Source organism: Malurus melanocephalus, unplaced genomic scaffold (genome assembly GCF_030028575.1).
Source record: "Malurus melanocephalus ecotype Western Australia unplaced genomic scaffold, MMel_1.1 scaffold_438, whole genome shotgun sequence".
Taxonomy (NCBI): Eukaryota; Metazoa; Chordata; class Aves; order Passeriformes; family Maluridae; genus Malurus; species Malurus melanocephalus.
The window spans coordinates 260,340-286,152 of NW_026623670.1; the positions used below are offsets into that span (position 1 = coordinate 260,340).

Consider the following 25,813-nt stretch of genomic DNA (forward strand, 5'->3'; position numbering starts at 1 on the left):
ATTCAGTTTAGATCCTCCAAGGCCAACATTTAGGTAAGCCAGGGAATGAAATAAAAAATAGTAAGACTCATGAAACATGCTTGCAACAAGAAGCTTTTAGGAGTGTTGCAGAAATTGTGCTCTGAAACCATGAATGTAAAATAGTAGGATTCTTTACTATACAGAGCTAAAAGGCCATGATTTAACATGGCAGTATAGCTTTGCAATACAATAACTAAATTTAATGTGAAGTACTACATTCAGATTGGCGCATTTTGATATGGTAGTCCCATTGCTCTGCACAGGGATAAAAATATGAGGACTTCATAAGAGCAACGTTGAGAAGAACACAGGTAACTTCTCACACAGATATTCCAACTTATAAACTATATATTATAGTGGAAAGATGAAAATATTCATTAACAAAGCAATTGCAGAGCAAATTAAGATGTTTAAAGTGGTGTTTCTTTTAAAACAGCACTTCAAAATACCACTGTTCAAAAAATCCCCCCAAAAAATAATAACAAAAAATCCCCTCCAAACCTATACAAGAGGGGTGTCAGCTAAGTGGTGAAAGGAGTACAACCTAGATATATGAGACAAGGTGTGCATCCTGAGAAAACCTACCACAAGAAAAAATGGCAAACTGAGGTTGAGAAATTAAAAATGAAATGTGCTGTTAGGCCAACAGCCTACTCTATCAATTATTTACTTTCTTCTACAACTAATACACAAATAGGAGACACTGTGCAAACTTCTAGCACAATAATTCATTCAATAATCTAAAACTTTAATTCTACCTCTGATAACCTTAATTTTGTAAAATAATTTTACTAAGAAGAATTGCAATTTAAATGTACAGAAAACAAATCTTACTCAGTGCTGGAAACTATCTAAATGTTGACCTAAAATAACATAATTTGGGTTACTAATAGCTACYATAAGAATATCCTTGGAAATGAAAAGCACGCTGAAAGTTCAAAATTGCGGAGGCACATACTATACTAAGAAACATGGAAAAATTTATCAAGGCAACTCCTGTAATATTTAATCTGTGGATTTTTGCATATGTTTCACAATTCAGGATTAACCCCTTAAAGACTATTTAACTATAATCAGATGCCTAACCTACCATCCTACTGAACTAAGACAAAAACAGAATTAATTTACAAAGCATGGGCATGAATTCTCACCCTATGTAACTTACTACTAGCCTAAACATAAGGGGTTAATCTTCAGTTAGACGTGCTGTGTCCACACTACCTCTTCATAGAAAGTTAACAGGTATGTCAATTTAGGTAAGTTTTATTATGTAAAATACATTTTATCCAGTCAACTATTATAAGACTAGTGTGAACACTGCTTCATTCTAGGAGAGAGACAAAGACGAAAAGAAAAAAAACAACAAACACAAAGTAACAGCAGATGCTAGGCCTATGCATCCAAACCCCTCCTTTGAAAAGCATGGCAGGTGTGACACTGAGCTTTAGAAAACCTTGGTCAAAAATCCTTCCGATGTCTTGGCAGCAACCCCTGACAGGAATCAAGTCCCTCTGCTAGAAGGCTTTGGACCGGGGCCATTAGCTAAGGATAAAAAAGACACACGCGCACACACAGATGTGTTTGTAAGTATGTACACTTGGCTTGCTGAAGGAAGACTCCACAGCTGGCTTAGAGCTCTTCGAATGTATCAGATTCCGTCAACTGTCAAACGCACAATACTGTAAGGAACAGTAGCTATGCGGTTAACAATTTAATTTCACCGATTTTTTTTTTTTTTAGCCTTTTACCATGTAATAACACATCAAACATGATTCTACTCCACGTGCAAGACTCAAGYTGCATCTTTACTCAAACTGGTTCTTCCGGTAAAGCCTTCCTTAACACCTCAACTAGCTCCCCAAGCGGGCTAGGGAAAATGAAAACTTTAAACCAATGTAAGACACAGAGCATGAGAAGCTGCAGTAAGGAAAACACAAACACATACTGTTACTCTGCAGCAAATAAGCAGCAGTCTTCAGAATAAARAACTTCTTTGCTGCAATAATTGGCAATTCACTCTTCTATTTGCTCCAGTTTCAAAAGCGAACTTTTCTGTATCCTTTTTATACTGCTCAGTGTCTTGAAGAGAAATCTAACTTGACTTTGTTTGCCTAGAGGCAGTACTGCATTCAGAAGTGAATAAACTCACAAAGATAATTTAACTCAAGTGTGGGTCAGACAAAAATACAGATTTGTTTCCTTTTGGTGGCATAACTTAGGGGACTGATGGTAGTAATTTGAAATTTGTTTCAGTTTTAGTGCATATCATAGAATTTTGGGCCATAAACCACTCAGTTGAAATTGAGTATTGTAGCAGGAATCAATATKACACTTTTGCAAAGTACATCAAGAAATAAACATGATGTTTAAGCTCAATTTCATTTAATAGTTAATCTAATTTAATAATTATATGCATTCTTTATAAACKTAAACAATATGGAAAGTTGGATTCAGCCCAGAGTCATGTTACCCTCAGATTGTCAAAAACCAAGTAAAACTGGTTGGGTGTGACAGTACACATACAAAGCCTTTAATAGCTAGGAATAATACRCACACCTTCAAATCATATACAAATCACTCTAAAACTCTTTGGAAGTCATCCAAACCACAGAATGTGTCTTGCAATTTTTCTTTCTGATTACGTAGGATGACTTTATTAACATAGCTTGCTTATAATGCACTAGTCACAGCTACAGGACACTTACTAATGCAATATAAAAACCTCAAGTATTTTAGAGGACATGTAAATGATGAGATGAAATATAAAAAAACCTCCGTGGCTTATATAAATACGTATATAAACAAGCACATGTATACATACACACATAAAATTTCTTTCAACCTGTATATAAGAAGTGTTAAAGCAGCCTCAGATTTCCTATTTGTAGGTTCACTGTCAAACACCAGAACCCTGTTTGCTGTGATCTCTTTCAACAATGAAAATACAGGATTAAAAGGAAACAAAAGTTAATTTTATCTGACCCGTAAATAAAAAGAACCAATGTACTGCAGACATTAATCATGCTTGTTGGCTTAAAAGCTTTTGGAGCTTTGAAAGTGTTACAGAAAAGACCCTAAAGCAACACTGCTGGCACAGAGAAACTGTGGACTTCAGAAATGTAAATTGATTCCCAAGCTCCACCTTCTGCTTCAGCTCAACGACAAAGCCATTTCTTATTGTACTAGTTGGGTTTGCCAGTTGGATAGAAGACTGATTGTAATACCAGGAGCCTAAATACACTCAAAAAGCACTCCAGACCAAAAGAACAACCTCAGAGAGCTGGAAAAAATCGCATCATCTTTCAAAGTTAGAAGCACTGTTACCGTCRAAAGTACTGTAAAAGTGCATTTTAAATGGTACTATTTAAAATGTCTAAATGATGGTAAYACTGATCCAGTTCAAACCCAAAAACCTGTGATTTGATTTTCTAAATCCATACAATCTTTCTCTTAATGCAAGGCTGTTCTAGAAAGCCAGTTTATAGCCACTTGCTATAAAATACTCAGTTTTTCACACAATTTTAAAAGTGGGGGAAAAAAAGTCAAGCTTGTACCTTTTCCAGAAAGCTGAGGTTGGACACAAAGTTAGAAATTTCACAATTAAATAAAAGCATCATAACACATGTATTGTAACCAGCTGTTCTCTACTGAGACTGGTTGTTGAAAACCAAGGTTTAGATCAAATAYGTGTGCCAGCATGTTGCCTTCCAGGACCTTAGTGCCATCTTAAGCAGAATAGATAAACATAAAAACACAGGTGAGAAAGACATCTTTAACAACTTCCCAACCTCCATCCCTCATGTTTTCTTCACGAATGACTGGAGATGTCAGTGTGATTGTAACTTGCATTTTGGGTTCCACACACGAATTTAAAATTATTGCTGCTTCTGGGACTGCACACTTGATATCRTATTTCTCTGGACTTATTACCTAAATATTGAGAAACAGAAATTTCTATTAGCATGTGGCCAAAAAGTATGGGGAAGAAAAAGGATTGCAACATAGCCATTTTTAACAGAAACATAGAAACACAATATAACTATATGAAACAGATGCCTGTGTAGTCATAGAAACCACAGTATACACTAAAAAGATATGCAGACTTACATATTGTTTCAAAATTATKAATGAAATACACTATCAAGCAGTCAGAAGAAAAAAACTGTCCAGAAAGGATATTAATATACGATTATATAAGGAGAATTTTGACAGTATTTGAGATGAAGAAAAGCCTCAGTGCCAATTAAAATGTCAGCAGGGTGTTTCTCACTGGAACACAGAAGAGTTTAAAAAGCAAAGATGCAGTGGTTGTTTTTCAAGCTCACAACTAGAATGGGTATTTCTAGGTACATCCTGTGCTTGGGTGTCGCAACATGCTAAGAACAAAGGGCAAGGTAATAATGAGAGAAAAAATGTAAGAGTAGTTAACCAAGTGGTTATTTTGAATTGACTTTTGCAACTTTATTTAATATTTCTAAATAGACCCAAAAGGAAGCTCTAGGCACCTTTGTGACCTTCTTCCACATACATGGAGAAGTGAACATTTCCACAAAGACTGTCCAAGATATCAAATTTTTAAATTTACTTCTGTTCTGCTACTTCAAACAAGGGTCAACATGAGATTATTTTCTAATTAATCTTATCCTGCTAAAACTTCTACCATGCCAGTGATTCTGTCGAGCATTTTAYTAGATTGCACTGACATACTAGTACTGTGACAAGCACTCCATAGTGACAGGCTTTGTTTAGCTGAGAGCAGAGCCTTTATTCTATATTTTCTTGTGGAAATAATGCAAAACRTTTGTATTAACTTTGCTGAATGGTCTAAGACTACATGTTTGCTTTTTCCAAGGTCCAATTTTAAAAAAATAACCACACAAGACTTAGCTAACTGTGAACTATAAAGCACTGACACATACAACAGGAAACAAGATTTAAGTACAAAAGAATGGCATTAATGGAGAACTTTGACCTTGAGGCAGCATGCCTCCTGTAACACTGCACAATTATCCCTACTGCTGCTGATAACTTAATAATGGTCTTTCTTGTGCTCATTTCTATTTCCCAATTAAATGAAATCTATTAAATGGTTATTGACAGTACACTGCTAGAGCACACATTGCTATGGATACAATATAGAGAAAGCTGAACATGCAGCASTCTCTGAATTCAGACGAAAACACTCAGAAAATGGAAAGAAACTAAACCTGAGCTATGTCAGGTAGCAGCACAGTAAGCCCCACAGACATTTGACTAGAAGATAGATTTTTATTGTACTTTTACAAAAATTCAAATCCAAAAATCTGAATTCTACTTACGGCAAGTTGCTTAGGGAGACTTTCAGCAATACGACTGAGTAATGTCTTTGAGGGCTTCTCAGCACACAATAAAACAAGATTGACATTTCGGTCTCCACGGAGTAGCAAACCTTTAGCCAACACGCCCACCCGTAAAACGCCTTTCAAAGCTCTGTGAATTATAGTTAAAATTTGCATTTAAAACAGTAATGTAAAATTAAACAAATAATCCTGAAGACAGAAAAGTGAAGTAAAACAGTACTTCATATATTTCTGAGACTTCAAAATACTGTATAAAAAGAGATAGAGATCCTGGAAGCAATGATTAACAGGATAAAAAATAATAAACGACATTCTAAAGAAGTAATTGAAAAAAAATACCTGTCTTTACTGCCATCCTTTTTGTCATCTCCYTCTTTGTTCTTGCTTTTTTCATGATCAGTCATGCTGTCAGAAACCAGTTTCAAAGCACGCTCAGTAATAGAAACAATTTTTTGGACTGCCTGAAGTTCCTCCTCAGTTGGATATATAGCAGCGTGCTTGGTCATCACATAGCGGTCATCAGAGGAGTCAGGGCGGCGCAGAGGCTGAACAGACAACAAGGTAGGTGTATTTCTGAAACTTGGGTGCACTTCGAAGCTCACAAATGATACAAAATGACCAAAACCCAAATGTGTGGCTAAAGAACAGAACATTCAAGCCTCACATCACTGAAATGCAACAAAACTTGAAGTTTCCTGAACAGCCTACATTGGTCACAATCAACCATGTCTGAAAAGACATGAAATGCATCAAAATTAGACAAAGGCCAAATCCAAGATCAGAGGTACCTTCCCAACATTATTACTGCTTGCCTTTCTGTCAACTGGGAAATACTTGTGTATTGCTGCAAAATAAAGTGTCCATGATYGCTTTCGTACAATCACAGGATAGGACCTCAGAAGGTCATCTAGTCCAATCTCCTGTGCAAAACATGGTCAGCTCTAAGACCACATCATGGTGCTCAAGGCTTTAGCCTGTTGGTTTGTGAAAACCTTCAAAAATGGAGGCTGCACAAGCCCTGTATGAAAAAAGATTATTTCCTGTATTCAGTCTAAACCTCTTTTGTCTTGGCTTAAGCTAGATAGATCTCAACCCCTCATGACTGCAAAAAGCCTGGCTCCCTATTCTTTATAATGCATGGGCATTTGAAGGATATTATGTTCCCCTGAAGGTCTCTCTTGTTCAGGGTGAACAAGCCCAGATGTCTCAGTCTCTCCTCACAGGGTGTGTGTTCCAGAMTCCCTGACCATCGTGGTAGCCCACACTGAACCTATTATGGTTTATATATCTTCTACTGKAAAGCCCAAGATTAAATGCAGTATTGCAGTTTGGGTCTGATGGAAGCTGATCACTTGAATTATGGCCTGATTATGACCCTGCTGCCAGGGCACGCTGCTGACTCATGCCAGGATTGCTGTTTGCCAGCACCCCCCGATTCCTTTCAGCAAGGCTGCTACCCAACCTCCATCAATGCAAGSTGTTACTCCTTTCTGAGTACAACAATAGGTATTTGTCCTAGGAGAATTCTGTAACCTTCCATTCCTACAGCCTGCCTAGGTCCCTCTGGATTGTGGGCTTGCCCTCAAAGGTAACAGCTACTCTCCCCACCCCAAGACGATTCAGGTTCCTGCCAGTTGCAGACCTCAGGAGTGTGCATTCACTCCATTACCTTTCAGATCACTGGGAAGGTGCTTATCAGACTAATCCCAGGATCAACCCAGTGGTACTGCACTCCACACAGCTAGAGTATGATGMATGACCAAGCATTATTCTCTGACACAGATGATCCAGATGCTTTTTATCCATACATYTGTCCACAGTTAAGCAAATAATGTTGTATAATGCAACCAAATGAAATAAAAAAATACCAAAATCCAGTATGATTTGTATTACAGAAGAAACAATATTTAAAGCATCCTCTTGTCATTTCACTGGACTTATTTTGGAAGACTAGTCCACCTACACCATTTCATTAGCATATAATTTCTTCTTCACTTTTCCMAATCCTTTATTAAGAAACACTGGAGACAAGTGAAGTAGCACTGAAGAATTTATAATTCTTAACTGTGCCTCCTGGTAAGAACAGTTTAATTTTTTTTCTCAAGTTACAGAACTCACAGCTGGTCCTTGGGGTTGAGGAGGCATTCCAGGTCTAACTCCAAGCAGGCCCAGAGGTCCTGGAGGGCCATGAGGATATCCTCCATCTGGTATTCTGCGACGGTCATCCCAGTGATGCTGCTCTTCCTCCATTCTCCTCCAGTACATGTCYTCTTCATATCGCCTGAAGTGCATCAATCAAAGTGTTCTTTTTATACAGCAGTTAATACTTGCCAGCCACTCTAAAGAGATTCTTTCTCTGTCCCCAATAACTTTCAGTAGTCATAAGCAAATACCAATGAACAGAAGGTAATTAATATGAAATAAAGTTATGGCCAAGCAATTCTACCAACTGCATTTCTCAGAAGGATTGAACACTAACGAACAAAAACATGAGCAAGAGAATGACAACTTAATTTAAAGCAAGACAGTACAGAGTTCCCTAAAGTATTTAAAATACTTCAGTTTAGTTTCACACAATCTGACAGCAGCTTTGTCACATTCATTCATGAYATGGAATGCATTACCTCATTTCCATCCTCCAGCGTTCCTCCTCTTCTCGYCTTCTCCAGTATTCTTCTTTCTGCATCTGTTTCCTCATCTTCTCTTCTTGAATTTTTCTTGCTCGAATACTGGGCTTTACTTCTACTTGTAAGTCTGGGTTTACTTTTTTCTAATTCAGAAAAAACAATGAATTAAAAGTTGCTTTCCTGTCCTCATCTCAAGGTTACAGAGTTGTTCTGACATATTTAACATACACTGCACAACTACAATAAAATCAAGGAGAGTAAAATGCAGTTTTAGAACTGCATTTTAGAACTTTAGAATACACTTATCATTAAACATCTGCAACACTTGTTTCTCAATGTCTCCACAAAGAGTGTGTGTTGTTTATCCTACCAAAACCAGAACAATACTATTTTATACTATTTAAAATTCATGGTAAGCAACATAAAGAACCTATTGTTGCTTGCATAGGTTGTRTTACAAGCAATGTTCAAAACATTTAAAAAAAAAAAAACACACTAAAATACAATTTCACAATTTGCATTGTTCTTTAAAGACTATACAGCCTAGGAAATGTATTTCTCTTTTTTTATATGCTGTTTACTCAGATTTCCTACTTCTGTCTAGCCTTTAAACCTAAGAACAGGTCACCAGTTAGCTGATATCTGGTCGATTTTCAGAGAGAAACATTAGTATTTTTACCTTGTACTGAAGTCTGTGTCGCCGCCCTTTCAAGTGCATCTCCTTGGCATTAGGATCATTAAAACTGCATTCACAGAGCTTACAGTGAAAGCGGATCACCTTTCCTTCATCATTCCTTACCTGGAAAGCAAGGTTATGAAGTTAATAAAAGTTAATAAAATTTACTTATAAAAGTTAYTTATACAAGTAAAGTTAGAACACATTTGGCCTTTTATAAAGCTGAYATAAAATTTAATTATCCAATAATCTAATTATCCCGTGAGATAGGTAGACATTATCCAATCTCAAAACATGTTAAAAAGTTCACACAATAAGTGAAAGAAGGCAAAATAGAAACGTAGAACCTTCAATTCTGACAGATACATCACTTGGTAATAATTACTTGTGTTTGGTAATGAGCAAGAGAGAAGGTCCTTCCATTCCCAAGAGTGCACAGCTGTAAATTCAAATCCAAACATACTGAGCTAAAAAATTACAAGCCTGCATATCATGCATAATTTACATCAGACTTGATCCRCCTGACTCATACCAACCAAATGAAGAATGCCCCACTGAGCAATAAAGAAACATGCACAATACAGTAAGATAAGCATATGCACAAGCCTTTGCAGGTTCAGTGCCTTGTAACTCTTCAAGGAGAGCCCATGAAATTACAGATRGTCAACCTCATCTTGATCCCTGARAAAGTGAYGGAGCAGCTAATCCTGAAAACCATTTCCAGATCCAGGAAAATCATCAGAAGCAGTCATCACGACTACACCAAGGTGAAGGCTGGGCAGCTGAGGTTACAGCAGTCAAGACTATCAGCTTGGACTTCWGTAAAGCCTTGGACAGTCTCACCACACTACCCTCCTACACCAGCTGTTAATGCATAGGCTGGATAAGCATACAGCGAGGTGGACTGAAAGCTGTCTGAACAGCCTGGACAAGGGTGGTGATGAGCGAATGAAGCCCAGTTGGAGGCCAGGAGCCAGCAGTGCACCCCCAGGAAAATACAGTCCTGTAACATCCTGAGTAATGCTCTGGATGAGGGGCAGAATGTACTCTCAGCCAGTTTGCTGACAACACAAAACTAAGAAGAGTGGCTGATATGCCAAAGGGACCTCAAGTGTCTCACCTAGGGAAGRTGAGGGTGAGGGGGATCATATCAGYGCATTCCTCCAGGAGGAAGGGYGCAAAGAGGAGAGAACCAGCCTTATTTTCAATGGTGCCCAGTACCCAGACCAGAGACAATGAGCACTAACTGAAGCACAGCTGAACATCAGAAAACTTTTTACTGTAACTGTGCCATGGCACAGCAGTTCAGGTAAGGTATAGAGTCTCCATCCTTTGACACTCTCAAAAGCCATCYSGACRTGGTCCTGGGTGACTGGCTGTAGGTGGTCTTTCTTAAGCAGGGTGGTTGAACCAGATGACCTAAAGAGGTCTCTGCCAACGTCAACCACTCTGTGATTATGTTTCACTAAAATAATTAAAATATATTATATRTTTTCATATTAATACCTCTTCCACATAGTCATGGCCCACTGGTTGGACATCACTTTGCAAGGCAGCAAGAGTTGTGGGAGTCACTGGTTCAGCTGCTGTGTCAGGTTTTGCTTCCTGTGTTTGTACCGTAGCAGCAGGAGGTGTTTTAACACTTTCAGCTGATTTCATTTCTTCCATTTTACTTCCTGTTGTCTGAAGCTTATTGCCACCTAGAAATCAAAAGAAGTTAAATTATTACCCTTCATAGAATGAGAACATGATTAAACTATTAATTAAATGATGTGTGAACCTAAGATTTATTTGCAAGTATCTACGGTCTGATCAAAGCATTATTGGTCTTTTAAAATAACTGAAACTTAAATATAKTTTCAATACAATTAAATATTTTATTAGTAAGTTTAACAACATTCAAAGTTTCTTAAACATTGAAGTCTTTTACTCTAACAAGAAAAGCTTTTGCTTTATAAAATTACCACTTTGGTTATTTGTCTTCCTGCTTTTTCAAGAGACAGGACTGAATGGGAACAACTCAAAAAATATGTTCTAATAATCTCTTTTTTTGTCATTTTGTAAATGTATCCAGAAAAAGTACTTCAAAACCTTATGTTTGTCCTAGTAAAGGCAGTATACTCCTAGTGCTGCAACCCCATGAAGAGCGGGATATTGTGGAACAGCTGCTTCCCATCTCTGTTACATTCAGTTCTAAGTTTCAATGGTCAGTTTTCCACAAAAACAAGGATGTTCCAGYTGCCCATCACCAACTGCCAATCTACTGCAGGTGCATTAGCAGCCCAARCTGTGAACTGAAATTAGGACTATGAACTGCAATACTCCAGCAGCTACTGCATAGTAAGTCAAGGATGGGAGGTTTCTTATGAAAGTGGGAAAAAATATTCACAAGTGGCCTGGTGAAGACAACTGGGCAGAAAACATCATGAATTTTGAAAAAAAAAATTTATAGACATTCTCACCTATCAGTAATTCCCTTAAACACAACTGAGTTACTAATGCATGGAGTTAACGAAATACATTTGTATCTGTTGCACTAATTCTTAAGAAAAAATTACGGAATAGGTTAGGTTTCAAAATAAAGACTGACTTCTGTACTTGCCAACAAAGTTTATTTTCGGTGTAGATATTTTCTTTACAGCTATGTTAGCAGCAGTTGAAGATGTTTTGTTGTTAGACGCAGTGTTAAGTGGTGTGTTTGGCGTGGGAGTAAGAATTTTCACTGCAGAGGAGGCAACAGAGGAGTTCACTGTACTGCTGCTAGTTGCTATATTCGAGGCAGAGGCCGTTGGTTTGGAAGCAGATGTGGATGTTGAGGAAGTAGCTTGGGTAACCACATTTGGTTCAGTCGAAGGAATGGGTTTGCCAAGTTTTGTGTGCAACTTTACTACCTGTAAGTAGGAAGAGAAATTCATAACATGTTCTCCCTGGGACAACTATAAATATAATACATCAAACATAAATATAAAAAAAAAATCAACATAAAATGTTATCTTTTTTAAAAAATAAAAAATGGTCTTGGCAAAGAAGAGATGGGACATGTAAAAATTCTTGTCATATGTAACAAAGAAATAGTTAATAGCTATCTCACATTGCTTACTTGCATTAGAAACTCAGGCATTTACTCCCACAGCTCTTTAGATAAGARCAGAAACAAAACAAGCTTGTAAGTCAGGACATTTCAAGATAATACAACATTTTGCTCCTAGTGTTTCAATGTTTTGTTGCCTAGCCACTTTTTAGCCTCCCTGTGAAACGACAGCACATAAAACTATTTGGGTTCCAAACAACTGAGATTCAGTAACATTGTCTCTTTTACTGCAACATTTGAAGAGTATTCGTATTGACAGAAGTTCCAGGTTATAGACAAGCCGAAGACATTCCTTAGGCAAAGACTTCCCCTTTTTCTTTTTTTTTTTTTAATGTACAGAAATAGTTAAGGAGGATTTCAGAGCTCTTTGGTATCTCATAGAAAGTAAACAGGTACATGCTTATTCTTAGAAATAATAAGTAGAGGCCTTTCCATAACATAGAATAATACTTCATTTTGGTGACTTCTGACCACCACCTGAAAAGCAATGCAACTAGTCCACAGAAAAAAAAAAAAAATCAAGCAAAATCAAGACTAAAGACCAGGTTTTGCAAACAGTAGTAAAAAATACAAACCTGTGAGACATGACTTAAATGTGAACATGTATGCAATTATGATAGGCACACAACTGTATAAATTAATWTCTTAAGCTTTCATTCTTATTATGTTCCATACCAGAATACAGACATATTAATGTCACACAATACTACAAATTTAAGCTCAGGCAACTCTTCAAAATTACTTTTTTCCAGTACAATGCACACAGTTCTTTAGTTACCAATAGAGTCCCTTGAGATAYCATTTTTACACTAATAAGAACTTGAAATAGCAGTGGTTTGAGGGAAAATAATTTTAAAYGTGCTGGGAGATTTATTTATTTTAACAGGAACAATGGTACTGATGCCTGTGTTCTGAGATGCAAAGAGCTATAAAAGCTAAGTATTAATACTTTATTTGTTAGTGATATTAATCTTTCCAGTCACAGTATTCACAGTGCAGCCCAGTTTTTATTCCAGAATGCATAAGAGCACCCGAACAGTAATATGTAAAATATAACAAAAGTCTGCCAAACATACTCGCAAAGTCTGCTACAGGACATTGTTGCTGGTTTCCACAGGAGAATTTTCTTTGCAAGAACTACCAAGGAATGATGCCTAATATTCCTTTGMACTGGCTGAGCTTACAGTGTTTCAAAGTGCACTGAAAGATTTACTGTCCCAGCCASACAAGTAAGATTAATCTCCAGAAATGTCTTGAAAAAAAGGTAGGAGGCACAAGCATGGTACCACATGTCCTCAAAAGTACCTCTCCCCATCTTACTCCACACCYTCTTCCTACGATTTGCATGACATCCCAATATATCCTCTTTCCACTGATGCCATGGCAGTATTTTCCCCGCTTTCTTTCAGTAAGGYCTTTCTAATAGCGAGCCAAAAGACAATTTGAAAGGAAAAGAAGAATTAAATGTCTTTAAATAAAACGACTTAAATTATATCGTTTCTGTGTCCTTTCTCCTTCCTTAAAACGAGAAAAATAATGGGAAGAAATGAATATACTGACTTGCATGGTAAGAACAAGAGAAAACTTACTTTCTGATGCTTGGCTCCACGGATATGGGCAGCATAAGCATCTGCCCCAGTACATGACACATCACAAAGCTCACAGCGCAACTGATTCTGGGTTCCACGAGCAGAAGTGCTGTTGTTATTGGTGTTCTGAGAAGCTTTTAATGCTGCTTCTTTCTTTTTGTGTTTCTGGCCTTCTAAGTGTTCTTTATAAGTCTGTTTAAATAAACAWAACATACACACAGTAAGCTGTCTTTGTATTGCTGGTTCATCATTCATGTGAAAACACATCATGTAGAACATAGCATAAAACACACATTTTACCTAAGAAATATGTCCTACACTGAACATTTCTGCTRTATTACATGCTCTAAGGTATTAATAGCCCACTTCTATTTTCTTCTCCAGCAGAAGGCCAGAAATAGGCCAGAAAATTTTCTTCTCCAGCACCAGGATTTCACACTTAGGTAAAATAGGCTTTTCTCCTCAAAAATCTCAATTCTGCAATCAAGTAGTGATCAACAGATATCACCGCTGAAAACTTGGTAAGATCAGAAAACTGCAGTTTCCTGCATTACATTCAATTGATTTTCAGCTTCCCTCAAACTCTAAGTGTATCCAGATAAACAGAAAAATCAATTTATAAGAAGATAGTGCACAAATAAAGCTGTACTAAAAAAGAAATGCAGAAGTTGATATTAGTTCCTATATTAACACTGGTAATCTTGAGCAGACAGGAAATAATGACAAATTGGCCTAAAGAAAAATAACTGCTTAGCCAGATTCGCACATAAAAACTCTGCATGCCCTTTTATCTACTTTCTAGGCACTTGCCCTCACTAGAAACTAAACTGGGAAGCTGGAATACCATGAAGAATAAATTTTCAGATTTTCTACAAAATTTATGTAATACCACAGCTTTCAAAGAAGTATTATCTAAGAAGTTTCCTATGCTAAAGAAGCAAATCACATACAGGTTTCAAGCTCAAGGGATGTATCTTTTGGTCTTCCAATAGGAACTCTTTCTATAATAGTATATGTTTTCACTTCGTTGTTCCTTTAGTACAAGTATAGAATTAGGTCTCTAAAAATTAACAAATATTCTTGATTAGAGGGATGGAGCATCCCTCATAAGAGGAAAGGCTAAGACAATTTGGTTTGTTCAGCCTGGAAAAGRAAAGGCTTYGGGGTGACCTMAYTGGGATCTTCCAGTACCTAAAGGGAGCCTACAAGATATAGAGAGACTTTTTGTAAAAGCCTGGAGATAYAGGCCAAGGGGAAATGGCTTCAAACTGAAAGACAGTAGGGTATTAAGAAGAAATTCTTTACTGTGAGGATAGTGAGGCATTGGCACAGGTTGCCCAGASAAGCYGTGGATGCCCCATCCCTGGAAGYGTTCAAGGTCAGGTTGGATGGGGCTCTGAGCAACCTGGCATAGTGGAAGGTGTCCCTGACTACAGCTCAGGGCTTGGAACTAGATGATCATCAGTGTCCTTTCCAACCCTGGCCATTCTACAATCCTGTGACTCTTAAGAGGGTCAGCRTTTTAGCTGAAGAAGTTATGAATGAAGTATAGTAGAATAAAGTATAGCAGAATAATATATAATACAGATACCTGTGGTCCAGCACAGCTGATCTTGCAAACGTCACAGTAGTGGATCTGGGGTGGTTTGGGAGGCTGTTTTGGTTTCAGTTGCTTATTTTGGAATGGTGCCTTTTTAGTAAAGGTGGTCCCTGTCCAAGCAGCTGTTGCAGCAGCAGCAGCAGCTGCTGCTGCTGCCTGTTTCTGTTGTTGCTGCTGCTGCTGTTGGTAATAGGACGATGCGGCTGAATACACTGCAGCTTCATAGCCAGAATAGGAGGTACCTGAAAAATTAAAATAAAAACAAATGTTACATCACCATATATAATGTATCAATTACATAATGCAGTAATTCAAATCATGTTGCATAACAGTTGAGGGCAAGGCAAGATATAAGTAATTTACTGAGATCTCGTCAGGCAGTCTGAATTTGGCTTCATGTTTCACAGTAGAYAAATACACAGCCACCAATTGTATTGGAATACATTCAATTTTAGACACATCTTTGCAGACACACAGTTATATGAGATGTATCAAAGCATCCCTGAAGAACATAGGAAATTTCCTGGCACATCTGGTAAGATTGGGTATGATGGAAAAAGAATATTAGGGAAAGATTTAGCAMAGGCAACATGCAGCAAGCAATCTTCCAGAACCAGATGTACTGTTCAAGTTTCCAAATGGCAAGGACTGATAATATGCAGAGAAAGGGGAAAAAAAAATGAAGATAAAAGACAGAAAGCCTAGTGCTATTACATCCTACTTCAGTGATTTAAATTGTTTTGGTACAGGCAACATGCTTTGCTCACTAAAAGCTGTCTACACAGTCTTTAATTTCTAGTCAAATAAATCAAGGAAACTGGGCCCTGTCTCAATGAAGTATTAAAATCCCTTTTTAAGCAGGAAACAAAAGAAAACAAATAATGCAGGGTAGCTACAACATGCCAATTAATAACCATCTATGGTTATGAAGTTACCATCTTWTCCTCTTTAACTGTGTTTTGGATTCCTATTGTTTGACTAAAAGTCTTTTCAGCACACAATTCACGTTTCATTTTGGGTCAGAACAACCCAAACTTAAAAGATATTGATCTGTTCCTCACTGTCTCTGTAACTGCATGCACCCTCCCACTTCCCTGGGGGTAACATCTGTGTGGATACATTTCCTTCTTTTTTATATCCTTTGTCTTTTCCTTTCCACCTTACAAAAAGACRGTCCTCATGTAGCAATCCCAGCAGTTTCCATATTCTCACATGTAAGAAAAAAGGCACCTAACACATCAAACCTGTTTTTAAGATATAAAATATCTTGTAATATTTGTAATATTGTAATGTTTCATAATGTTGATGCTTCTCAGCAGATTATGATGTGATTGAGCTTGARCTGCTGAAATTCTGAGCGTTGAAAGCCTCTTCTGCAGCAACTGCAAAGATTCCASCAACAAAACATGCAAAATTCTTACCAGAGTAAGTTACTGCTGTTGTGCTGTACGTTGCACTCTGCGTATAGGATGGAACAACAGTGGCTGCAGCTGCCACTGGCTGTACAGTCGAGGACACCGGATATATGGAAAATGTTGTTGTTGCTGGACTTGGGGTTGCAGGTTTTATAGCTGTCACTTGCCGTGTTTGCTGGGCTTGGGTGTACTGAGTTGCCCCTTGGCTATATCCTGCTTTTGGAGCTAATGAGGATAGGAAATACAAGTGAACAAATATTGATACGTTTTAGTTGAGTGAAGTACAAACCATACTAATGGATAATTAACAATAGGCTGGTGAACAAGTGAGTAAAAAGTGAGGTTTTGTTTTAGGTATTTTATTTCATTTGTTGTACTTTTTTGTGTTGTAAAGCAACTGGGTTGCTTTACTGTCATGTATACCATGGATCTCACATCGATTCAATCATGTCACAGCTCACAGCAATAAGCCTCAAATTTATTTATTTATTTTTTAACAGTGCTATCATGGATAGGTTTTGAACAATCTTCTTATCCAACAGTTTTACTAGAGGAGTCTAAACCAAACCACATCTATACTTTTCTCTTATTTCTAAGTGAAGTAAAAAAAACCTAAGTAGGATTCATGCTTTGTAACAATCGTGATATGAATAATTAAAGAATTATATACATGAAGTAACTAGGGAATTAAGAGTACTTCTAACCAATTTATCATCTGAAGCCAACAATGACTACCTCAACCTACTTCAGCAAGGTTTCTAAAAAAATCAGTAGGCACTTTGCCTAGCAGYGTTTTGAGTGTATTTAGTGGCAGTCCAAACCTCAGAGGCAGCTACTTATGGCAATGCCATAACAGTGTTGAAGTACTAGGCACACTTTCTACACAGTAACAGAGATAACATGGCAAAACTTGAAAAAAAAAGGATAATGTGAAATAGTCAAACAACTATTTTTAAGGCTTAAAGTAGTCAACAGACTGTGAATAACAAGAGCAGCTTGAATCATGCCACCCACCTGTCTGGTAGTAGGACTCAGCCACCGACGGTTGCGGCTGGGCAGCAGCAGCCACGGCTGCCGCCGTTGCAGTTGGCTGTTGATAATATTGTTTGCTGTCGTAAGCTACAGCTGGGGCGGTAGATCGAACGTAAGAGTAAGAATCCTAAGGAGTAAAAACAGAGAAACCATCTGTAGGTATATAGCTAGAGTAATGAAAGTCATCACCAGAGCTGTATTAATGACATCCTCTCTTCTGGCTGACTCAAGTAGAATAAGAAGGCCCCATCTACATGTACAGTCTATACAAAYAAATGCATTAGAGGAATTAAATTTACTTTTACAGGTAACTTCAGGCCTGAAAYAACCCTAATGGTCTCTTACAGACTCAATAAAGGAACTATCTGCATGCTATTAATCRCTTTCTCTACTAAATTATTTTTGAAGAGCATCGACTGTCAATAGCTTTTAATGACTGTATCAGATTCTATTTCTGTAAAATATAAAGGAAAAACCCACCACAGATCTCTACAAAACATGAATTTCTATAAGGTCCAATAAATTCTCAAGGTTAGAAACATGAGCCTATACTGGCTTTCAAAGTCTCATCATCAACAACGTCTTTCTTGATTATATTTTTTAGAGTATGAACATGGTACTTCTAAAGCCYTCTTTACCTTTTGGTGTATTGACTAGTTTATTAGGGAACCATAACTAGCCTATAAAGGCAAGGCAASCAGCTCATTTGAACTTTTAAAACTCAGTAGACCTCCAATGTGCTTAKAAGGGCATGACCTGGAAGCCACTATATGCATGTGCATATGTTCTTGCATCTTCACCATGTTTATGGTAAATACAAAAAGTTGATCAACTGAGGGGGAGCAAGGCATGAACCACCACAGCTGAAATAGACTAATGAATTAAAATTCTTTTCAATTCCAAGAAATATAACAACAAAATCTCTTTTCATCCAACCTGTGTAAACAGGAATTATCTYATTTAATTTAGTGGACTCTCTTTTTTGTCCAAATGTATCTTTTGTCCTAATGTATCTATTGATAATGTATCTATAATTGTAACACAAAACAAATTACAGAACATACGCAAAAGAATTGAGAACATACAGGCATAATATAATCCTTTTAAAAAAAACAAAACGCTAATTAGAATCTAGATAATGCCTTGATACGTTTAAGATCAAAAAGCTTAAAAAAACATTATAAGAAACATAGTATTCCAGGGGACACAGAGCTCCCTTTTGCAAAAGCCTGCATCTGCAGAAGATTTGGCAGGGATCTCAGAAGAGAATATCCAAAAACTACCTACAGGGTAGTTTATCTCCTAGGGCAATCTTCTGTCCTCATAGTCTTGGCACTAGACTCTGGTGGCGTCCAGGAATCTGACAAAGGAACTATTTCTACCTCTATTGAAATTTTTTACTGGAACAGTCTTTTCAGCTACATCAGATGCGTRACCCAGTTTACAGCACACCACTCCCAACATCTGAGCTAGCACTCACAAATATAGTGTTTTTCTTTACAGCAGTGGTTTCACAAAATCCTATTTTCTTTTCCAAACAGGCTTCCTCCCCTTAAAAATCACAGAGCAGGAACCTACCTGGTAGTTCTGAGTGGTGACAGGAGGCGGTGGTGGTGGAGCTTCTTGCTGCCGCTGTGTGTAGCCGTAGTCTGTAGCCGTGTGTGCCGTGGGATACCCGCCATAGGCAGCAGCTGTGGCAGCAGCTGCCACGGCCACTGGGGCAGGCCTGGCCACTGCCACCGTGGCTGCGGCCGGGGCATAGGCTGCAGTGACCGTGTGTGCTGCCACCGGGGCCTGGTGGACAGTGTAGCTGGCAACTGTGGTTGGATGGGAATAGGCTACACCCGAAGCTGGCTGCTGGCTGTATTGGGAGAAGACAATAAATAAATTAATCCAATGTACAAAGATAATACCTATGCATTTCAAAATCCCAGACTTGATTAATACTTTGCCTGTTCTACAGATAGATCTGGAGCAGMTTTCTATCTGTGCACATTCTTATTTAATGGCTTTAATTAAGCATCTTCCAGCCCCATGAAAAAGGCTGTACCATTCTTAAATTTCTGCAGATGGCCACAAAGGACATAATCACAGAATGTTAAGGCATGGGAAGGAACATTAGGGATGATCTAGTCCAAACCTCCACACCAYGGGCAGGGACGCCTCCCACTAGACCAGGCTGCTCAAGGTCAACAGGGTGGGGACATCTACAACCTCCCTGGGCAACCTGTTCCAACACCTTGCCACTCGCAGAGTAAAGATTTTCCTCCTAATAGCTAACCTAAATTTCCTTTCTTTCAACTTGTGCCCATTACTCCATGTCCCATCTCTACAGTTCCTGATGTACCATGCAGGTGATGATTTACTTTGTAAGGGGGGGTGTTTGTGTTGGTTTTCTGTAAGCAGTGGAACACAAGTCTTTCATTCAAAATAATGCAGTAGTCTCAAACTGTTATCTTTTCCAGGCTGGCAAGTTTTAAGAGAGCTTTAGTAGCTCTTCAACAAAGTGGCACACCTGTCAAAATAAGAAAAATGCTCCTTTTCTGTGAGAGCTTATTACTGACCTGCTTATTACTGCACAATTTTTTTCATTACACTATGTTCAAACAATGAAACTTTAAAGACTTCAAAGGAAATTAACTCAGAAATGCTTTATTTACTTAGATACAAACTTCTGATAGGGGACTTCTCCAACAGATGGTTAGAATTATAAGAGCTGGCCCCACTTTCTTGAGCAGAAGTCCACTGACGCAACACAAAGCATCAAAATTGCAGATAATCACTGAGAAAGAAAACTGCTATGAGAGCTTTGGCAATCTTCCAGGCACATGCTGAGACTAATCTGCCTCTCTAAAATGTGCAGGTAGGACACTAATATGTGATGAGTTACTAAAAATCAGCAAACATTAACAGCAGAAATAAAAAGTTATGGCTTCTTAGGTTTAATTACTTGAACAGAAACTAATGTTACCATCCTGTACTGATGTGTAACTCTCCATGACGTTGTCCTATTATGATGTGTAACTGTAAGTTATGGTTAGAAACTTAGAATAGTTATTTTGATTTTTAAACAAATAARGTGAAGCAGGCAAAATATTATCTGTAACAATGATATCAAGTGAGCATTCAGTGATAATTCTGATTTTTTAGTACATTTTCTGCACAGTTGTTCAATAACAGCTACATTTACGTACTATTAATTTTGCAAAAGACATTTCCACAACTCCCTTGTGTTCAGTACTTTTTTTACTTACTTATTTTAAAAAAACCAAACTGACTTTGTAATTTCAATTACAGCAAAACCCACTTACTTCAAGAAATTAAAAAAAAAAAAAAACACAAACATACAAAAAAACCCCTCAAACCACTCTCACAGCAGAAACAGTGWAAATTTTACTACTGATGGACTTTCATGACTCTTCTCCACCTTCTTCCCATCATATGTCTGTGGTTGTTTAAAAGACTAGTTGCAGTCTATCCAATTTTAATTCAGTTGTGACTTGTACTTACAAGAGTGTTTTATGTTATTTTTAATTTATTAGCCTAAGAGCAAAATGAAAAGATCTAAACCACTCTGATGTACCTCTCATCACTGCTTGTAACCTCTTTCTCCCTGACGTTTACAGGAAAATTCTCTATATACTTAAAAAGAGAAGTTGGACTCCATCACAAAATTCAGGAAGACTGTCTTATGGTGGTAAAAGTGAATGACAGTCTATAAAATTAGGCCTCATTATCTACGTAACAGCACACAAGTGTACAATATTCATGACATCTGAGGTAATGATGRTGGTCATTTATATCTACTAAAGTCACATTAGACTGAGTTAACAGAGAGCAAACTGCTTGACTGCAGTAGAACACATCAACWGCCTAATACTGCCTACAAGGTAAGTCTTGCTTCACACTGCTCCCACTCATAGTCTTTCCTTCTCCCATACACCAATCCTGGCTAAGCCATCTTATTCCATCCCTGGTGCTAATACTGCTACTTGTCAGGCCATTCAGCATTCTGATTTAGCTCATTAATCTAGCAGAAAACAATGTGAGCGTTTTMTGCTGGGGTCATGTTGCAGCATGGCAGAAATGTTAAGAAACACAGGAGCTTACAAAGTAAATCCGCTGAGTGCCAGAACCCATATAAATTATAGATACAYAGGGAAACAAGGTGAGGGGAAAGGGATCAGACGGCTTGTGCAGAATCCCWAGCTTGGCTTTTCCAAGTTTCAGGAAAGTGCTTGTTACTGTTACAAAATAAGATACAATGTCATGACACATTACAAAGTAACAGAAGTAGTCAGTTTATCAAAGAAAATATTTTCATTCTTTGAGAATATGTGTGATTAAAGAAACTTTATAGTTTTCAGTATTTAAAACTGTGAAGAGATTATGAACATTACCAGCAAAACTATCAACAATATTATGGTACAGACAATTTAATTTCTTGTGCAACTAGAAATTTTGTGCAGCAAAATTCCTTATGATGGCATAGAATTAACAACCAAATAATTGGATTTCTAAAGCTTATACAGTTCTATGACCAAATTTATTTTGGTAAACCTGTTCTCCTCTCTTCTGCAACATCACACAGAGCTAGTGATCAAGTTCACAAGACTGCAAGAAATTCTAGAATTGACTGCTTCTTTCTTTCTGAAAGCTGTGGTACATTATGTAATTTATGGTGACATYTCCTCTAAGTTTGTGACATTCTTCTCTCCATGGTCTTACTGAAAACCTTTAAGATCAGCAGACATTTTCATGTAATTAATTTACATAATATAAATATCCTTGTGCCAACTCTTCAATTAAGTTACTAGAGTCCTTATCCTTGTTTGGTGATTAAAGTCTCATCACATTTGCTGAGATGACCTTAGCTCCTCCTAGATTATTTTGCCAAACTCCCTATTGCACTCTTCCTTCATCTGCGCACCTWTCTTAGTATTATCTGTTTTTCTTTGACTACAGATGGTAAGAACCTCATGCGTCATTTCATACGAAGTTTCAGCTGTGCCGCCCACTCTGCTCCAGACACTTTCTTTCCAGCAGTCTAGCTTCCTCAGACCAGCTTCTTGTAGTTACCTGCTGACTCTATTTTCCTCACATCAAATAGCATAAAACACCACACTAATATTAACACTGTCACAACCAATCCCTAGTGAAGTCCACTGCCATTACTCCTACTTGATAATCATTCTTCTAATTCTGTTAATCACCTCTTACCAGCTCCATCTCTACAATTCTTTTACTGATCTCTGCCTGAAGTAATAATTTACACACTGCACCAGATCAAGTATTTGATCTCAGTCTCAATAAATAAGGCTCCAAAAGATTTAGGCACATCATCGAGTTATTAGAGCAACAATGCAATACAATATGTCAGCTGAGTTATGTTAACAAATAACATGCATGTTCTTCACCACATCCCTCAACACCACGGGGGAAAAAGGTGAATTTATACAAATAAATCTGTATGGTCTGTGAGTTAAGAATACACCCAACAGATACTGCAGGACTGCGGAGAGAGAAGCTAACACATTGACCTAGCCACTTTTCTTTGCAAATAAGTTCTAATATCCCTTATTAGTATTTTTGATTCCAAGGAATTCCAGCTCTCTTCACAGGAAAAGACAGTCCAATTTGCTTTATTAACTCGGAGCAACTTAAAACTCACAGAATAATTTAGGGTTAAACCAAGATTTGAAGGGCGTCTGTTCTCACCCAGGGCTCAAAACGTGGCTTATTTCAAAGCTAGACTTCTCAGGCCTTGTCCAGTCAGGTTCTGATCAGCTCCAAGAATGGAGACTGCAARGCTGTTCTAGACAACCTGTTCCAGTGTGCATGGTTTAACCCCAGCAGGCAACTCAGTCCCATGCAGCCACTTGYTCATTCCCCCATTCTGGAAGCAGGGAGAGAAGTGGAAGAGCGTAAGTGAGGAAGCTTGTGGGTTGAGATAGACTGCTTAATAGGGAAGGCAAAAGCCATGCATACAAGCAAAGCAAAACAAGGACTTTGACAGGACGGATCGATGGGCCAAAGCCAATCATATGAAGGATGAGACCAAGTGCCAGGCCCTGACCTTACAACAACTCCAGGCTACACAACAGACTTGGGAAAGAATGGCTGGAAAGCTGCCCAGTGGAAAAGGACCTRGGGGTGCTGGTCCACAGCAGCTGAACATGAGCCAGTGTGTGTGCCCACACAGTCAAGAAGGCCAGTGGAATCCTGGCCTATCTCAGCAATAGTGTGGCCAGCAGGACCAGGGCAGAGATTGTCCTCATGTACTCAGCACTGCTGAGACCAAGAATCCTTTGTCCAGTTCTGGGCTCCTCAMAAAACACTGAGGTGCTGCAGTAATGTCCACAAAAATGGAAGGTGTTCTGCCAYGTCAGAAAATCTGAGTTCCATCACACAAAACAGTTACTACAGCAGACAAACACCATCACTTTGAACACCACTGCCTTCCTCCTTTTCCCCCCAGTTTTACTGCTAAGCATGATGCTGCATGGTATGGAATGTCCCTCTGGTCAGCTGGGGTCAGCTGTCCTGGCTGTGTCCCTTCCCAACTTCCTGTGCACCACCAGGCCCCCCCACTGGTGGGTGGGGCAAGGAGCAGAAAAGGCCTTGGCTCCGTGTGAGTGCTGCTCAGCAGTAATGAACATCCCTCTGCATTATCAACAGTTTTCAGAACAAACCCAAAACAGTCTAGTATCAGCTACTAGGAAGAAAATTAACTCCAACCCAGCCAAAACCAGAACACAGCATTTGAGCATCCTGTCAAGGATTTTTTCCTCAGTTTACAAAAACTCCARTTTCAAAAGCAAATGAGCTCTAGACCAACACTTACAAAGGCAGAACCAATTTCTGACCATTCAATTCAATGTAACTTCATATAACGATTCTTACAGTGTTTAAATTAAATTTCAGAATAATTCATTCTTTAATTTAGGAAGCAGCTTCAAATTGTACTCCTCTGTACTACCGTTCTACTATATCTTCTACCAGAAAGTTTCATTAAAAAGGAACGTATTTTATCAATACCAGATCTATTTCTTTTGCTGATCATAATAGTAACAGTGCTTCCCTACCAGGCTGATTTAATGTCTGTTTTCTAGGAACAACACATTCYTCCATGCTCATCTTCCAGTTCAGGTGTCTGTGCATTTCACTATCCCATCCAGAGCCAGTGTACAATGCACATGCTGCACCCAACCTTTCTGCCTCAGGTTCTGTACATACTACTGTGTGTCAGTCAACTACAGAAGGTCATTTGCAGGACCTTACCTAAGTGTTTTGTCTCTCCTTACCTGCTTTTTAACTTCCACATGTATAGCACTATTTCCTCATGYGCTTTACTTCCTCCTTCCAAACAAGGTCATGTCAATTCATAAGTTTTACACCCAGTGTATACTTAACTTGCCCTCATCTCTCACRTTTTAACTAAATAACGTCAAGGAGAGGTTAATTCTTTATTMGCAATATTGTATTACTGTGCATAAKWACTTTTGTAAAACACATTTGACTCAAATCTTTGAATAAGATCCATTTCTACTGACACTAATAATAGTCTTTATAATTTCTACTGACACTAACAATGGGGAATACCAATCTTTCTGTTGCATCAGTATCAGAATAAGCATCATGTACTGTGAAATATCACYATGATATTAAACTTCCTAGATAAGACTAACTGCCATGAGTTGTGACCATGTATCTTTTATCTATATCTATTAGAGACAGTAATCTCTAATTCCATGATAATCTSATTTCCTAGGGGTGGGGGTAAGGGGCCACCCTGTCTATCAGTCTTGCAGAATTCATCCCAGAGCAAAAGCCAAAKCAAAAATTTGCCTTGTCATGTTCCACGCTGTCATGAGCATGGAACTTCTTCAAGTATTCTTCTAAAATCAGGCGCATGTTTTGCCCTGATACTTTCCAAGTTGGATATAAGAAAAATACTGCAGCTGTTTCCATGGTATCAAAATTGCGCCCCGTTGTGCGCACCCAGAACTGTCATTCTGAAACACAGTAGTATGTACAAATATTTTCTTTGTTTGCAAAGTCTCCATTGCAAACACTGAGGCATCAAATAGTTATGAAGGTCTCTCTGCCCAATTCTATGCAACAAAATCAAATAAGCTACAGCATAGCTTTACAAAAATCAGTGTAATTCTAGGTAGATACTTAGCCAGAAAAGTTCCATGCTGAACATTTRGCCAAGTGGTATTAAAACATCAGCMACAACRTCCACACACTGAGAACAAGCTCTCAAAAGAGAAGGTGTTAGCAATCACTACTCAGTATTTCTTATTAAAATCACTAGATTGACTTCATCATTCTGTTGTTAACTTTAATTTCTCTTGTCAAAAAGCAGAATATTCAAGCAGCAATGAATAACCTTTTCTGAACAGCACAAAGATCTCCAG

General features: G+C 38.1%; 1 protein-coding gene and 1 non-coding gene across 3 annotated transcripts in view; both read right to left on the reverse strand.

The window, feature by feature from the left end:
- ZFR (zinc finger RNA binding protein) overlaps positions 1-25,813 on the reverse strand; it is a 46,889-nt gene that overhangs the window by 9,434 nt on the left and 11,642 nt on the right. Inside the window, exons 3-15 of one of the 2 annotated variants that reach the window (XM_057380155.1) lie at positions 18,969-19,251; positions 17,373-17,517; positions 16,365-16,583; positions 14,935-15,185; positions 13,344-13,535; positions 11,266-11,554; positions 10,170-10,363; positions 8,667-8,786; positions 7,985-8,130; positions 7,479-7,641; positions 5,700-5,905; positions 5,340-5,490; positions 3,810-3,951 (exon numbers count right to left, since the gene is read on the reverse strand). In XM_057380155.1, the coding sequence (XP_057236138.1) occupies positions 3,810-3,951; positions 5,340-5,490; positions 5,700-5,905; positions 7,479-7,641; positions 7,985-8,130; positions 8,667-8,786; positions 10,170-10,363; positions 11,266-11,554; positions 13,344-13,535; positions 14,935-15,185; positions 16,365-16,583; positions 17,373-17,517; positions 18,969-19,251 (2,501 nt within the window). Of the gene's footprint in view, positions 1-3,809; positions 3,952-5,339; positions 5,491-5,699; positions 5,906-7,478; positions 7,642-7,984; positions 8,131-8,666; positions 8,787-10,169; positions 10,364-11,253; positions 11,555-13,343; positions 13,536-14,934; positions 15,186-16,364; positions 16,584-17,372; positions 17,518-18,968; positions 19,252-25,813 lie in introns of both variants that reach the window. The other variant, XM_057380154.1, reaches the window with a different exon arrangement.
- On the reverse strand, positions 21,867-22,002 carry LOC130581827 (small nucleolar RNA SNORA66). Its single transcript, XR_008966269.1, has one exon. It is a non-coding gene; the product is annotated as a small nucleolar RNA SNORA66 (small nucleolar RNA).